General features: G+C 40.5%; 1 protein-coding gene across 1 annotated transcript in view; it reads left to right on the top strand.

Moving 5' to 3' along the window:
• The window catches only part of acer3 (alkaline ceramidase 3), a 204,402-nt gene that overhangs the window by 176,971 nt on the left and 11,067 nt on the right, over nt 1-16,364 (top strand). Inside the window, exons 9-10 of the mRNA XM_043692440.1 lie at nt 2,566-2,673; nt 8,546-8,591. Coding sequence (XP_043548375.1) covers nt 2,566-2,673; nt 8,546-8,591 — 154 coding nt within the window. The remainder of the gene's footprint in view (nt 1-2,565; nt 2,674-8,545; nt 8,592-16,364) is intronic.

Raw genomic sequence — 16,364 nt, 5'->3', positions numbered from 1 at the left:
TTAGGCTAAACTTTTTTATTTGTTCGTTTCACATGGGCATTTATTTTTTTTGTCCCTAATTGCTCAGAGGACCATCAATTCTCAACCACATTGCTCTATGACTGGATACACATAATCCAGGCAAGTTAGGGATGACAGATTTTTCTTCGATAAAGGATATTAGTGAGCCAAAGGGGTTTTTATGACAGTTGACTTGGTTACTATTATGCTAGCTTTATATTTCCAGTTTTTAAAATTGATTTCAGATTTCGCTATCTACTGTGATGGAATTTAGGTTCACTTTATTAGAAGATTTGCCTGATACAATCCAGTGACATAACTACTGCACCATTACCTCCCCTGAGTCAGTGTAGTCATTGCAGGTGGAATTGGCTTCAGTACCCTCAAGTGAAGGAATCTGTTGATTTCTATGGAGTCAGATACATATCTAAGGAGACTTTTATATCCCACTGAGTTTGTGCCAGTTCTCTGTAGGACAATTCAGTCAGTCCGTCCCATTGTGATGCTGCATTCCAGTGGCTCTGCAAATTTAATTTCCTCGGTGACCCCACCCAATTTCCTTTTGAAATCATTCATCATCATTCTTGTTTTAAAAGTTCTTTGTCACGTCTACACTCTGTCTTTTAGAATCATACAGCATGGAAACAAACCCTTTGGTTCAACTCATATGCCTCTAAACCCTTCATGTAGCCATCCAGATGCCTTTTAAATGTTGTATTTGTAACAGCCTCCACCACTTCCTCTGGCATCTCATTCCATATACACACCACTCTCTGTGTGGATGCAGTTGCTCCTTAGGTCCCTTTCAAATCTTTCCCCCCTCATCTTAAACTCATCCCCTCTAGTTTTGGACTCTCTCACCCGAGAAAAAAGATCACACTGTCCATGTCCCTCATGATTTTATAAACCTCGGAGGTCACCTCTGAAGCTCCAGTGAAAAATGCCCCAATCTGTTCAGCCTCTCCCTACAACTCAAACACTCCAGTTCTGTCAACTTCCTTGTAAATTTTTTCTGCACCCTCTCAGGTTTAACATCACCCTTTCTAAAGAAGGGTGACTAGAATTGTACATCGTATTCTAAAAGTGGCCTCACCAGTGTCCTGTACAGCTGCAAAATAACATTCCAACTCCTATACCCAGTGCTCTGACCTATAAAGGTAAACATCCCAAGCGTTGTCTTCACCATCCTATCTACCTGCAACTCCACTTTCCAAGTAATATGCACCTGCACCCCTCGGCCTTTTTATTTGGCAACACTCCCTGGGACCTATCATTAACTGTCTAAGTCCTACCCTGCTTTGCCATACAAAATACTTAGCTAAATTAAACTCTATCTGTTACTTCCTGTCCATTGTCCCATCTGAACAAGGTCCAGTTGTATTCTGAGATAAATCTTCTTCATAGTCCACTGCATCACCAATTTTGGTGTCATCTGCAACATTCTAGCCACATCTCCTATATTCACATCCAAATCATTTATATAAATTACGAAAAGCAGTGGACCCAGCACTGATCCTTGTGGCACACCTCTGATTATAAGCCTCCAGTCTGAAAAGTAACCCGATACTATCATCATCTGTGTGCTAACTTTAAGCTAATTTTATATGCAATTTCTTCCTTCCCGTGCACCCATCTGCATCTCTTGCCAAAATCATTTAATCTGTGACCCTAGTTCTTGTACTCTAATAATGGGACAAGCTTTCTTACATCAAGTAGAAAAAGAAACCATAATCTTGCATAATTCTATAAAATCTCCCCTCAGTTTTCTTTGTGGTAATGAGAGCAATCCCAACTTCCATCTACCCTTGTGTCTAAAATGCCTCATCTCTGGAAGTATTTGATTGGACCTCCTTTTCATCCCATCAAGAAATGTGCTTCCTAAAATGTGGTGGCCAAGCTGAATGCAATACTCCAGTTGTGTAGACCTTTATAAAAGTTTTTGATTAACCTGTTTTTGTATCCAATATCTCTACTTATGCAGCCCAAGATCCCTCTGTTTTGCCAACTATTCACAACACCCAACCCCTCCTACAATAATTGCACATGCGTGTTCTGACGACCAGATCTCTCGGTTCTTGCAAGCTGTTTAACGATTAAACAATGAAGTCTAGAATCATAGAATTATTACAGCAAAAAGAAAGCCATGTGATACATTGTGTCTGTGCCAATTTGTGTATTTCCTTCTGCTAAAATGCAACACCTCTGTGTTAAACTCCCACATGTCACTTGTCTATCCATTTTGGAAGCCTCTCGATATCTCATTACAATAGATTCAGTGTTTTGTATCATCACCAAATTTTGAAATTTTACTCGCTGTTCCAATATCCAACTTGCTTGATAATTGCTGGAATGTGTGTGTGTGGATGTTGGGTGAGGACACAGATTGTCTTGGCCAAGACGTTGAATCTGTTATTGTAACTCATGGGCTACTTGATGAAAGAACCACTGACATCCATGGAACTGCCCCAAGTAAGTTGCTAACTTTGACATTGAAATTGCTAATAATGGTAATATACATCTTTGGACAGGTTTTGAAGTGTAATTTGTATCTTTTTTTATCTTAAGGGATATCCGGCAAAAGTTACCATTCCAAATTCTAGGTGCCGTGACACAGTTTCATGCTTGGTGGCATATTCTAACAGGCCTCGGCTCCTATTTACACATTCTTTTCAGGTAGGCTTTATGTCAATATACTTGGCTCGCTGTCTCTCTTAAAGATGCAAAATGATTTTAAAACAATGTTTTGGCTCCTTTCTCCTATGAAAATACAGATTTCCATTTGTTGATTCACCCAAGAGGTAGAGCACAGTGGCTTTAAAGCCTGGATTTTGTTCCTACTACCACACTGTATAGGTGCATCTAAGATGGTAAAATGCCTGTTTAGTATTTGTGTGGGTTCTTTGTTATCTATGCATTCATTACATCAACAAGCAAAAAGTACTTTGTCAAGGTGAAACACTTAGGAGTAAGTGAAACATGTAGCCTGAACTTTGCATTCAAAAGATGATAACTTAGAAAGAGTAGCCAAAGAGAACAAAATGAGCAGCGACTGTTGGCTAAAGGGTGAGTTAGACACGAATATGCACAGGAAAGAGTATAGACCTATCAAAAAGGGATGGTCTTCTGCCTAGTTGTCCCTTCCTGTTCCTAAAGGTTCTATTGTTTTGAGGATTTTTGAGTTTGAAATGCACATCTGCAAACTTGCGATAAATGTACCTCAATACTTCAGAAATAAGCTTACTTAAAAGCAGTAGCGCTTCAAACTCTGCTTAAAAGCACAAATGAAGAGAGAAAGTAACCAGTTTCCCGGTTTTGAAATGAATGTATATATAAACATGAGACGCAGTTAAGGATTATGTCATAACCATTTACCCTTGTCAATCAGGTGTAGTTTTTAACTGAGAAGAAAAATAATTAATTCAGGAAAGGCCAGCCTGTCAATTCTGTTTAATCCTACATCAAATAGTGAGTGTTCCTCCCATAACACCACCTGTTGAATTTCTTACTTTTAAGAAACACCAAGCTCTTTTGCTTGCCTTTCTTGGAAGAATGAAACATGTACTTATAGCCCGGGAACTGCAGCTATTTACAGAGACAGCCCATCTCCACCTCTTCCAGGCAGTTAAGGAGAGGCAATAGAAGCTGGCCCAGTCAGATGGCCTACACCTTAAGAACAATCTCCAGGTGCCTACTCAATGGTATTTTAAAAAGCTGACCATTGTCTCTGAATGTTTATTCCATTTTAGCTATTTGCTTACAGAAGAAAAATCTAATCTCTCTCTGTTTAAGAAGCTTGATGAACTTTGAGCACAGGATGGAAAAACAAATACATTATCCACGTTCTAAAGCTTGTTTACATCAGCCCTTCTTATACCTTTAATTGTTTTGTAAACTCTGTAATCCATCTCCTCGAATTGCTGTATTTCTCCAATGAAAATAAATCCAATTGTTTTAGGTCTCTTGATGACTTTATCTCAAAGAAATGTAACTGACCTGCTCTAACTAACTAACCACTCTTCTCTGCAAACTTTCCTTTTTAATGCTTTGACATAAGGTGAAAAACTATTGCCACATTTCAAGGATACCTTTATAATTAATACTGATTCTTGATAAAGCAAGGATTTTTCACTTGTGGGATGGGCGCATCACTGGCTGGGTCAGCATATATTGCCCGTCTCTAGTTATAGAGTCATAGAATTATACAGCATGGAGACAGGCCCTTCCGGTCCAACTCTTCCATGTCGACCAGACTTCTCAATCTGACCTCGTTCCATTTGCCAGCATTTGGTCCCTATTCCTCTAAACTCTTCCTAGTCATATACCCTTGAGAAGATGGTAGCGAGCTGCCTTGAACCGCTGCAGTCCATCTGCTGTGGGTTGACTCACAATGTCCTTGGCAAGGGAATTCCAGGATTTTGACCCAGTGGCAGTGAAGGGACGGCGATATATTTCCAAGTCAGGATGGTGAGTGCCTTGGAGGGATCTTGCAGGTTGTGGTGTTCCCATGCATCAACAGCCTTTGCCCTTCTCGATGCAAGTGGTCATGGATCTGAAAGATGATTTGCAAAGAGGCTTGGTGAATTTCTGCAGTGCATTTTGTAGATGGTACACCATACTGCTACTGAATGGGGGGAGTGGTGGGGGAGTGGATGCTGATGGATGTGATGCTTTGTGCTGGCAGGTACAAAGCTTCTGGAGTGTAGTTGGAGCTGCACCTAGCCAAGCAAATTGGGAGTATTTCATCACACTCCTGACTTGTGCCTTGTAACAGGCTTTTGGGAGTCAGGAGACTAGTTACTCCAATATGCCTCGCATCTGACCTGCACATGTTGCTACTGTATTTATATAGCAAGTCCAGTTTCTGAGTGATGGTAGCCCCCAGGTATTGATACAGGGAGATTCAGTGATGATAACACCATTAAATGTCAAGGGGCAGTGATGGTTAGATTGACTCTTACTGATAACAGTCATTGCCTGGCATTTGTATGAAATGAATGTTTCTTGCCACTTGTCAGCCTAAGCTTGGATAGTTTCTATGCTTCTTGCATTTGAAAATGAATTGCTTCAGTATCTGAGGAATTGCGAATGGTGTTGCACATTGTGCAATCATTGGCGAATATCCTCCCTTCTGACCTTATGACAGAGGGAAGGTCATGAACGAAACAGATCACCTAAGATGCTATCCTGTAGAACTGCAGAAATGTCCTGGAGCTGAGATGACTGGCCTCCATGAAGCACAACTATCTTATGTGCCAGGTATGGCTGCATCCAACAGAGTTTGCCCCTGATTCCAGTTCCATTGATTCCAATTTTGCGAGGTTTCTATGATGCCACACTTGGTTGAGTGCAGCTTGATGTCAAGGGCTGACACTGTCACCTCACCTCTGGAATTCAGCTGTTTTGTCCATTTAGAACCAAGGCTATAATGAGGTCAGGAGCTGAATGACAGAACATAACCGGGCAGCAGGTGCTGCTTGATAGCTCTGTCGATGACACCATCCATCACTTTATTGATGATTGTGAGTAGATTGACAGGATGGTAATTGGCCAGGTTGGATTTGTCCTGCGTTTTGTGTATGGAACATACTTGGGCAGTTTCCATATAGGTGGGTAGATGTCAATGTTGTAACTGTACTGTAAGGATGTAACCAGTTGAGACATGGCTTCAATGCTGGCTTGAATTTTATTTCTCAGCTTCTGTTTTGCTCATTCTCTTTCAGTTATAAGTCAAAACTAGCAATGAATGCATGCGGTTGAAAATTCAAGCAGTTCACAAAATAATGAAATGCTGCCATGGAAAGACCTACTTAACATGGGCACAGATAACACCAAATGTTCGAAATTTTATCAACAGGTTAGAAATTAGAAAACAAAAAGTTCACTCGCTCCACCCCAAGAGAGCTAGAGACATTCAACACGCCTGCAGAGGGACTCGGTTGGAAACCTTAAAGTTAAACTAAATGCTCCTCTGCTGAGGTGGGATATCAAGCGCTACAGAAATATGTCATTGATTCGATTTTTTAAAATTCAGAAATGCATTTATGAAGTAGCTGGTCTTGATAAAGATGTCGACTGTGATTAAGTGGTAGCACTCTCTCACCTCTTCTTCAGAAGATTGGATTTCAAACTTACTGTAATCCAGGCTGACATTCCAATGCAGTACTGAGGGAGTTCTGTGCTGTCAGCTGTGCTGGCTTTCAGATGAAGGTTAAATTAAAGCCCCTTCAGGCCATTAAGTTCAAAGGAAGATATCCCATGGCACTATTGAAGGAAAACTGGGATATTTTGAGGTTGCAAAAGGTATGTTATAAATTTGGATTCTTATTTTTTTAATGGGTGATTTGAGATGGAGCACAGTGATGTAGGAGATGGGAACCTTACAGAGGTGTTACAGGATGACTGATATTCTCTTGCTGTTGATAGTTATGCTGCTGCGCATTTGGCTTATATGTTTGCTAATGCCAAGGAAATACGCTTATTAATTCATTCTGCATGGCTGACTTTGGAACAAGAGACCAGAATAAATTCATTTTTTAAGAATGTTTATAAAACAGTCTGTCAAAGGCAGGGATCAGGGGGCACATAGCAAAGAAGGAGTCAAAATGCCAGACTGTGACCTCGGAATCATGCGCAGGGTCAGATTTAGACTGTGAGAAACTAAGAAAAATGAAAAGGAATGTGTACTAATTAAATGGGGTTATGTTTTGAACGCATTCAGGAAGGAATTGGCTTGTCATTCGGACAAATTTTATTTTGCTACTTGCAAATGATGTATTGAACTTGTGGGTATAATCTAGAAGCAAGAACGCAAGTGTAGAGAAAACGATGAGGCTGAGAAGGAGTGGAACCGTTTTGAGTTTATGGCACAAGTTTATCCATGTTTTGCTGCCATCCTGGGGAGGAGATGATTGGAGAATTATTTTCAGCTCTCAGATTATAAAACAACATCCTTGATTGCAATTCATGGCAATGGTTTTGTCTTTAACCTTGTTTCATTTACCTTTCCGCTATGTCTGTCCTGTGCAGCTCTTTTCAACTCTCTGCGCAGCTCCGTTGCTTTTCTGTGTCAAAGTTGGTGGAGGTATAATTTTTTAAATGCTGGCGGAGGGTCATACCTTCTTAATAATTATTAACAATTGAATTTCAGTAAATATAACTTGTGCACCCATGTACCACACTTGACAACCGTGACTACGCTACGTATCATATTTTGTGTTAAGCATTTTGGAGCATTTTGAGGTTGGGAAAAGCAGTTGTTAAATTCATGACTTTAATCACGCAAAGCACCCCTACTGTACTAGTCAGAAATTAAAATGTGAGCAATATGATTGATTGGTAATGTTCAAACACAGTGACTGTTCTGTACATGTATGGGCAGGCATGGCTATTGTGCTCCAACAATTTCTCAACAATTTCAATGAGATGAAACACCAGTGGATTTTTGTTTTTTTTTGTTATTTGTTCATGGGATATAGGCGTAGCTGGCAAGATCAACATCTGTGGCCCATCCCAAATGGAATATCACCATATTTAAAAAATGCTTGTATTCATCAAGCATGTCTCTCAGTCCCTGAATATCTCAAAGTGCTTTATAAAGTACTGTTGTTGTTTTGTAATGTGGGAGATAAGCAACCAATTTGAGGAGAGTAACCTCCCACAACAGCACTCTGAGAATGATCGGAATAGTTTTTTTTCTTGGCTGACATAGATTGAAGATAAATATTAACCTGAACACACAAGATCTCCACTGGTTGTCTTCAAAGCAAATGCCATATGATATTTTACATCCATCTGAGAAGGCAGATGGGACCTCAGTTTGGTGTCTCATTCAACAAATGAATTTTGTATTCATCTGATGTTTAAATACCTGTAAATGCATCATCCTGATGACATGGAGAATGCCAGAACGTGCAGTCACATAGATTGTGCAAAATACAACTCACCTGATTAGAGAGGCTAAAACCAGGGGTCATCGGTTTGTTTTTAAAAAGGAGAATGTCACCTAGGTCTGGAGAAATGTTTTTACTCAGGGTTGCGAACCTTTGGAATTCTTTTCCACAGAGGGTTATGGAGGCTCCGTCTTTACATATGTTCAAAGTAGAGATAGATTTGGTTGATAGATTTCTGATTGGCAATGTTGCTTGAGGATGTAGAGGGCAAGTGGAAGGTATGGAAGTGTTCAATCAGCCACAATTACATTGAGGAGCTGGGCAATCTTGATGGGCTGACTGGCCTACTCCTGTGCCATTCCTAGCCATGGAACAATGTCCCTACATGCCAGGATTTCAAAAGAGGAGTAAATGGAAGTTGGAGATTTGGATACTTGTTTTGCGACTTGTATTTCTTCATAGCTCTGGTGCACATGAATGTGAATATTTAACCACTTAAACTGGTTTGGGTTAGACAGTATTGCAATCTAAAGACCTTGCCAAGACCAACCAAGCAGAATAATGACCAGTGCAATTGTACCGTAATGTAATTGTCACAGATATCAGCTGATAATCATGTAACGTTAATTCTGATCAAAATTACTTTTTATTTTCAGTATGTATACAAGAACTCTATATTTGAAATACAGACCTAAAGTGAAGGTAAGCCAAAACTGTTCATGTGTATATTGGTGGCTATAAGTTAAAGTTGAGGTTTTTTGTAAGATAAGGTCATATTGTAATGAAACAGAGGAAGAATGGTTTCTCTACACATAAAGATACAAATAGAACATTACAGCATAGCACAGGCCCTTCAGCCCTTGATGTTGCGCCAACCCCTGTGAAACCAATCTGAAGCCCATTTAACTGCACTGTTCCATTTTCATTCATATGTTTATCCAATGACCATTTAAATGCTCTTAAATTTAGCGAGTCTATTACTGTTGTAGGTAAGGTGTTCCATGCTCCTATACTGAGTAAAGAAACTACTTCTGACATCTGTCCTATATCTATCTCCCCTCAATTTAAAGCTATGTCCCCTCATGCTAGTCATCACTATCTGAGCAAAAAGGCTGTCACTGTCTACCCTATCTAACCCTCTAATTATCTTACATGTCTCAATTAAATCAGCGCTCAACTTTCTTTCTAATAAAAACAGCCTCAAGTCCCTCAGCCTTTCCTCATAAGACCTCCCCTCCATACCAGGCAACATCCTAATAAATCTTCTCTGAACCCTTTCCAAAGCTTCCACATCCTTTCTATAATGCGGCGGAGAGAACTGTATGCGATATTCCAAGTGTGGCTGCACCCAGAGTTTTGTAACAGCTGCAACATGACCTCATGGCTCCGAAACTCAATCCCTCTGCCAATAAAAGCCAACACACAGTATGCCGCCTTAACAATGTTATCAACCTGGGTGGCAATTTTCAAGGATCTATGTACAATGGACACAGAGATCTCTGCTCATCTACACTACCAAGAATCTTACCATTAGCCCAGTAGTCTGCATGCCTGTTGCTCCTTCCAAGTGTCTCCATCCTTTTTATTGGGCACGGAGTAGGTCATTTAATTGCTCTGTGCCTTAAACCCTTGCCTCTATATCACTTGAAACCTTGAAGTTAGCAAAAACTCTGTCAATCTTAGACTTGATGTGGAGGTTTTAACTGGGGTGGACGAAGTTAAAAATCCCACAATACTAGGTTATAGTCCAACAGGTTTATTTGGAAGTATTAGTTTTTGGAATGCTGCTCCTTCATCAGATGCTGTGATCTCAGGTTTAACATTGTAGAGGGTGCTACCATTCATCATGTATTCCCTTGCCTTGTTTATCTTCCCGAAGTGCATAATCTCTCACTTATCTGGATTGATTGCAATTCCATTTATCAGTCCATATACATCTTCCTGTAATCCAAGTTTATCCTTCTCATGAATTACTACCCACCAGTTTTATGTCATCTATGTACTTTGCTATATTCAAGTCTCAATCATTTATATATGCCACAAATTGCAAGGGCCCTAACACTAATTTCTGCAGAACCCACTGGACACAGGCTTCCAGTCAGAAAATCACCTCTCAACCATCACCCTCTGCTTTCTACCACGCAGCCAATTCTGAATCAGTTTAGCCAAATTTCATTGCATCCTGTGCACTCTTACCTTCACTGTTAGTTTCCCAGGAGGGTCAGATTAGATTAGATTATTTACAGTATGGAAACAGGCCCTTTGGCCCAACAAGTCCACACTGCCCTCCAAAGAGTAACCCACCCAGACCCATTCCCCCAGACTAATGTACCTAACACTGTGGCCAATTCACCTGACCTGCACATCTTTGGACTGTGGGGAGGAAACCGGAGCACCCGGAGGAAACTCACACAGACACAGGGAGAATTTGCAAATTCCATACAGACAGTCACCCGAGGTGGGAATTGAACATGGGTCCCTGGTTCTGTGAGGCAGCAGTGCTAACCACTGAGTCACCGTGCCACCCCACGGTGTTATCTGTTCTTGGATCCTTGACAAACTACACATTTGACTATAATGTTAAAATACTTAGGAATTTTTTTAAAATATCAGTTCTGGATTACTGTATGAGTACTATGTCATAGAGTACGTGCCAAGTATAGATATTTATCACACAATTCGCCTCTAAATTTAGATACAATCTTCAAACGTATCTTTAAGGAAAAGAAAATTGAATATTCAAACAAATATATTAAGATGATTATACTATCAGACCAGTATAGTTTCTTCAAGCAATGAGGCACCTTTACCTCAAACTTTTTTTATGATAACTTTTTTTTTGGTCTGGACCTCAAGGCTGGGACTTTTCACTGGAACATAGGAAGTTGAGGTGACCTTATAAAGATGTATGAAATCATGAGGGACATGGATGAGGTGAATAGCAAAGGTATTTCCCCTAGGATAGGGAAGTTGAAAACTAGAGGGCATATTTTTAGGGTGAGAGGATTAAGATTTAAAAAGTGACCTGAGGGGCAACTTTCACACAGAGGGTGGTTAGTATGTGGAATGTACTGCTAGAGGAAGTAGTAAATGTACAACATCTAAAAGACATTTGGAGATACATGTATAGGAAACATTTAGCAGGAGATGGGCTAAATGTAAGCAAATGGGACTAGTTTAGAATCATTGAATCCCTAGTGTGGAAACAGGCCACCTGGCCCAACACTCCGGAGAATAACCCACCCAGACCCACTCTCCTACTCTATATTTACCCCAAACTAATGTACCTAACCTACACATCTCTGAACACCATGGGCGATCTAGCATAGCCAATTCACCCAATCCGCCCATCTTTGGACTGTGGGATGAAACTGAGCACCCGGAGGAAACCCACGCAGGCACAGGGAGAATGTGCAAACTCCACACACACAGTCGCCAGAGGCAGGAATTGAACCTGGCTTCCTGGCGCTGTGAGGCATCAGCGCTAACCACTGAGCCACTTAGGAAACTTGGTCGGCGTGGACAAGTTGGACTGTTTGGACTGAAGGGTCTATTTCCGTGCTATATGACTCTTCAACCAATTTAAAATATTTATGGTACAGGTTTTATTAATCAAAATCCAATGAGTTACATATTTGATAGGTTTGTATAATCAGAGATGTCAATGAGATTTGAAATTCAACATGGTTTACATATAATTTGCTTTAACGCTATATATGCTTTACATAGTTTACAACTACAATATGGCTTATATAAAATGCTTCACTTGTGTCTTTAGACACCACTAGTAATACCCAAGTAACAATAACTGCTACTTCCAGCAACGTGGTATGTTTTATTAGATTGAAAGTATAAATGTACTTCACTGGAATACTATAAATCAAATACTTCAGCAAAGCACATATAGAAATATTTAGGTCTGATGATCAAAAGCTTGGCCAAAGAAGAATCTTCAAAGGTGGAAAGCAAATTCCAGATATGAAGGAGGATAGAGAAAGTAGTACAGAGCTTAGGTCTTAGGCAACTGAAGACACACCCACTAATGTTGGGGCAATTAAAATCAGATTTTAGAGATCAGAGGGATAACATGATGGCTCAGTAGCCAGCACTGCTGCCTCACAGCACCATGGACTGGGTTCAACTCCAGCCTTCAACAATTGTCCGTGTGGAGCCCGCACAGTCCCCCCCCATCTCTGCAAGGGTTTCCTCAGGGTGCTCTGGCCTCCTCCCACAGTCCAAAGATGTGTGGGCGGGGTGGATTGGCCATGCCAAAATTGCCCATTGTGTCCAGGGATGTGCAGTCAGGCTAGGTGGATTAGCCATGGGAAGTGCAGAGTTTTAGGGATTGGGTAGGGCTGGGTCTCTTCAGAGGGTCAGCGTGGGCTCGATGGGTCAAATTGCCTGCTTCCGAACTGTAGGGATTCCATGATTCTGTGAGATGCACGAAAGGGCAGAATCAAATGAGTATAAAAAAACCTCTTAAAGCTTTGAAGCTGGAGATGACAGAGATAGGGAGGGCCAAAGCCATGGGTTGTAAACAAGAACGAGAATACCAAAATCAAGATGTTCTTTGTCCCGCAGCAAACGTAGATCAGTGAATACTGGTAATATTTGGTGAGATTTTTAAACTATTTTCTAATCAACCTGTTCAGAGATATTATTACACACCTCTGGAGCAGGCGGACCTTATCAAAAGTTTTGTTGAAGTCCAAGCAGACTACTTTAATACATTGCATCATCCTAATCTAATCCTCATCTACCTCTTCACAAAATTCGATCAAATTGGTCGGACTGACCTCGCCTTAAAACCATGCTAACTGTTCTTAATTAATCCTTGCCTGTCCAAGTGCAGGTTAATTCTGGGAGGTTAATACTAGAATTGCTTCTAGTAGTTTCCCTACTACCAAGGTTAGACTGACTGACTGGTTTCTTGATATATCATTTTCCCCACTTTTTGAATAATGGTACCAAGTTGGTTGTCCTGCTGTCCTCTGGCACCTCTCCTGTGATCAGAGGGGAATTGAAAATTATTGCCAGCATCCCTACCTTTTTCTCCTTTACATTCCTCGACAGCCTCAGATCTGGCTGTAACAGGTTGCCTTAGACTGCCCAACCATTGGAAATAAATTTAGTCTGAAGCTTAAATCTGAGCAGCGATAAACGGATTCCTCTCCATTGAGAGTGTGTTGCTGGAAAAGCACAGCAGGTCAGGCAGCATCCGAGGAGCAGGAAAATCGACGTTTTGGGCCGGAGCCCTTCATCGGGAAGCCTTTATCTTAAAAGTACTTTGACCAAGTAACAGTTAAATTCAGGAATAAGAATTATCCACCATCATCCAAATGTTGGTCTGGAGTCAAAGTTGGCATTGTGTCTCTTCTTGGATCAATTATGGATCACTGAACTTGCTTTTCTGGATACAGTGGTATCGATTTAGAATCCTCCTTTAAAATGAGGTGATGCTTAGGCCTTCCAGAGATTTTCAACTGTTTTTCTGATGATCAGGGTTTTGGGGAAAATGAGAGAGGACAAAGGTTTTTCCCCAGGCAAGATATTTCTCTGACCATGTGTTTTCAAATCCAGTAGATTTATGTGACCACAATCCAGGTCTGTGGTCTGTCTGAAAGTTTTGTAGACTTGATTGCTCAATAGAACAGCATGTATTCTGCAAATGCTTTTTTTTTTCCTGTAGCAGTTTTCTTTGCTTTGCATAGTAGTTTTTCCCAAAAGGTCCAAGATACAGATGCATGTCCATATTCTGAATTAATAAAACACCTTCCTAACATTACCTTACTTGTTCCTCTTAATATCTTGACAACTTGATCCTTCTAAATTCTAGGGAGTATAACCATAATTCATAATATTTGCTTTCACAATTCTCCAGGAATCATGCTGATGGAATTTGCTGGGATGTTACAACGGACAGTTTAATAAAAGGGTTCAATCTTAGAAAATAATGACCAAAACAATGACGACAAACCTTAAGGCAGGCTCACATTATTTCTGAATATTTTGGTGCTGCAGATTTATTGATGGTGGTAGTTGCTCCTGCATGTCTGAATTTTGTGCACTTTACCTGAAAGTTCCAATAGGACTTGTCAAGCTGTATTCTGGTTAAAGCATGCTGTGCAGAATCCCTTCAGTTAAGGATTTCCTTGTGCTTAAATGTATTTTAACCAGTCGAATGGTGGATCAGACTGAATAGCCTACTGTTCTTCCTGTATTAAGTGATATGGACAAGGCTACATAAATTTCTTACTCCTTACTTTCCTTTTCGTGCAGGAGCCGCTGATGCCAGTCCATTTGTACTCCAACAGGAATTAGTATCTCAGTGGCTAGAGGCAGGAGATTTTTTAATATGTGGAAGTTAAAACACAGAATACAAATTTCTGTGTACTCTGAATATTTTTGGCTCTATTGTGTTTGCCAGTTTTCTGAGATCTCTGAAATACAAGAATTCACAAACAGCTTTAATAATTCAGAGAGAAATAGAAAATTAAGGCCAGTTGGTGTTTGGATATTGCTAATTTAAATGTAATGAGATACAGAGGCTGTTTATTACATATTATTTAGGTTCATAGGGCTCATGTGGTGCAGTGGTAGTGCCCCTATTTCTGAGCCAGGAGGCCTGGCTTCAAATCTGTCCTGCTCAAGACGTATGTCATAACATGTACAGACAAATTTGATTAAAAATGTCTAGAAAAGTGTCATGTTTGCCAAATGGTCAATGCCAATGTCTAGTTCCACACAAACTTTATCCACATGTTTAACCTATTAGTGTATCCTTTATTCCTTTCATTTTGGGTTCATTCAACTTATCTGTGCTGTTTGCCTGAAGTATTACATGTGGCAGTAGTGCAAAAACATACCTTGTTGAAATGTTCAGCAACTGCCAGAGATTGCCATGGTCAAAGTTCCGGGATGACTAATGAGAGCCGCACCCCCCCACCCAGATTCCGACTGCTGCCACCTACAGCAAGTTTGCAGCAGTAAAATATTTAGGAAAAATGCGAATCTGCCTCAAAGTTTGCCATATTTGTTTTAGCAGAGTTTTATTTTGTTTCGTAAGCTTTCCATGACTTTCATTGAGATAAATTTGAAAGCAAGATACTGTAGACGCTGGGAAACTGAAATGAGGATGAAAACTGCTGGAACAGAAACCAAACTTGCTGGAAAATCTCAGCAGATCTGTGAAGAGACGTCAGAGTTAAAGTTTCTGGTCTGGTGACCCATCTTCAGAACACACAAATGCTGGGACTACTCAGCAGGTCCTGCTGAATTTTGGAACAAGGAACAGGTTTAATGTTTCGAGCCTGCGGCTTTTCATCAGTTTAGACACTAAGTCACTGACATGGAATGTTACTGTTTATGCACAGGAATTACTCCCAGTACCAACCCCCAGATCTTCTCAATTGAAACAAAATATCCTGAGACAATTTGACTGGGTGGATGTTGAAAAGATGTTTCCTCTTGTGGGCCAATCTAGAAATAGGAGCCATTGTTTCAAGATAAGGGGACAGCGATTAAGTATTTTTTTTTTCTCTGAGGGTTGTGAATCTTTGGCATTCATTTCCTCAAAAGGCAGAAGATGCAGAATCTTTAAATATTTTTAAGGCAAAGGTGATAGATTCTTGATTACTAGGGGGATGAAAGATATTGGGATATACAGGATTATAGAGTTGAGGTTAAAATCAGACCTGCCACAATCTCATTGAATGGTGAAGCAGGTTTGAAGGGCTGAATGGCCTACTCTACTTATTCCTTGTTCATATGTTCCATTAATGGAGAACTCCACCTGACACTCCATATTTGTCTCAGTCAAAGCATCTTTTTCTGAGCTGTGCAGTATTTTACTTGGAGATTTTTTTCATAAACATGTTTTGAATTGTTTTGCTCAGCAAGGAGGTTAGTGCTGTTAGAAATAGTTTGCTGCACCCAGTATTGGCATCCCTTGCTCCCGGACAGGTATAATACTAATGGCCACCAAATAAAGTACTGATGGTAGCATAAGGCTGTGCTGGTCTCCATTTACACTGATGAACTCGAGCAGTAACAGAAACCAGACATGCAGACAGTAAGCCCAGCATTTACTCAACACTCCCCTTGGTCTCTATAACCCCTAATATGCACTCAGTAGCACTCTGCACTGTCTCTGCAATCACTAATGTGCACCATGAGCACTGCCAAACAGAGATTGCAGCCCCTAGCATTTCCATACTTGCACTCCCCATAATGCAGTCACCAATAATGTGCAAACTCTCTCTTAAACCCCAGTATGTGTTCATTAGAATTATCGAGACAGCAACGCAGCATGTAATCACTAACACTGTGTGCAGTATCTGTAACTCCCCTAATAGATACTTCCTAGCACAGACCACAGATACGTTGTGAATGAACATGCAGTCTCAGTCATGCAACCACTGTCAATGCACGAAGACTCTCTAATCCCTGGATTTTGCAAATTTTATTCACCTTGGA

Source organism: Chiloscyllium plagiosum, chromosome 6, assembly GCF_004010195.1.
Source record: "Chiloscyllium plagiosum isolate BGI_BamShark_2017 chromosome 6, ASM401019v2, whole genome shotgun sequence".
Lineage (NCBI taxonomy): Eukaryota > Metazoa > Chordata > Chondrichthyes > Orectolobiformes > Hemiscylliidae > Chiloscyllium > Chiloscyllium plagiosum.
This window is presented reverse-complemented; position numbering and strand designations above follow the sequence as displayed.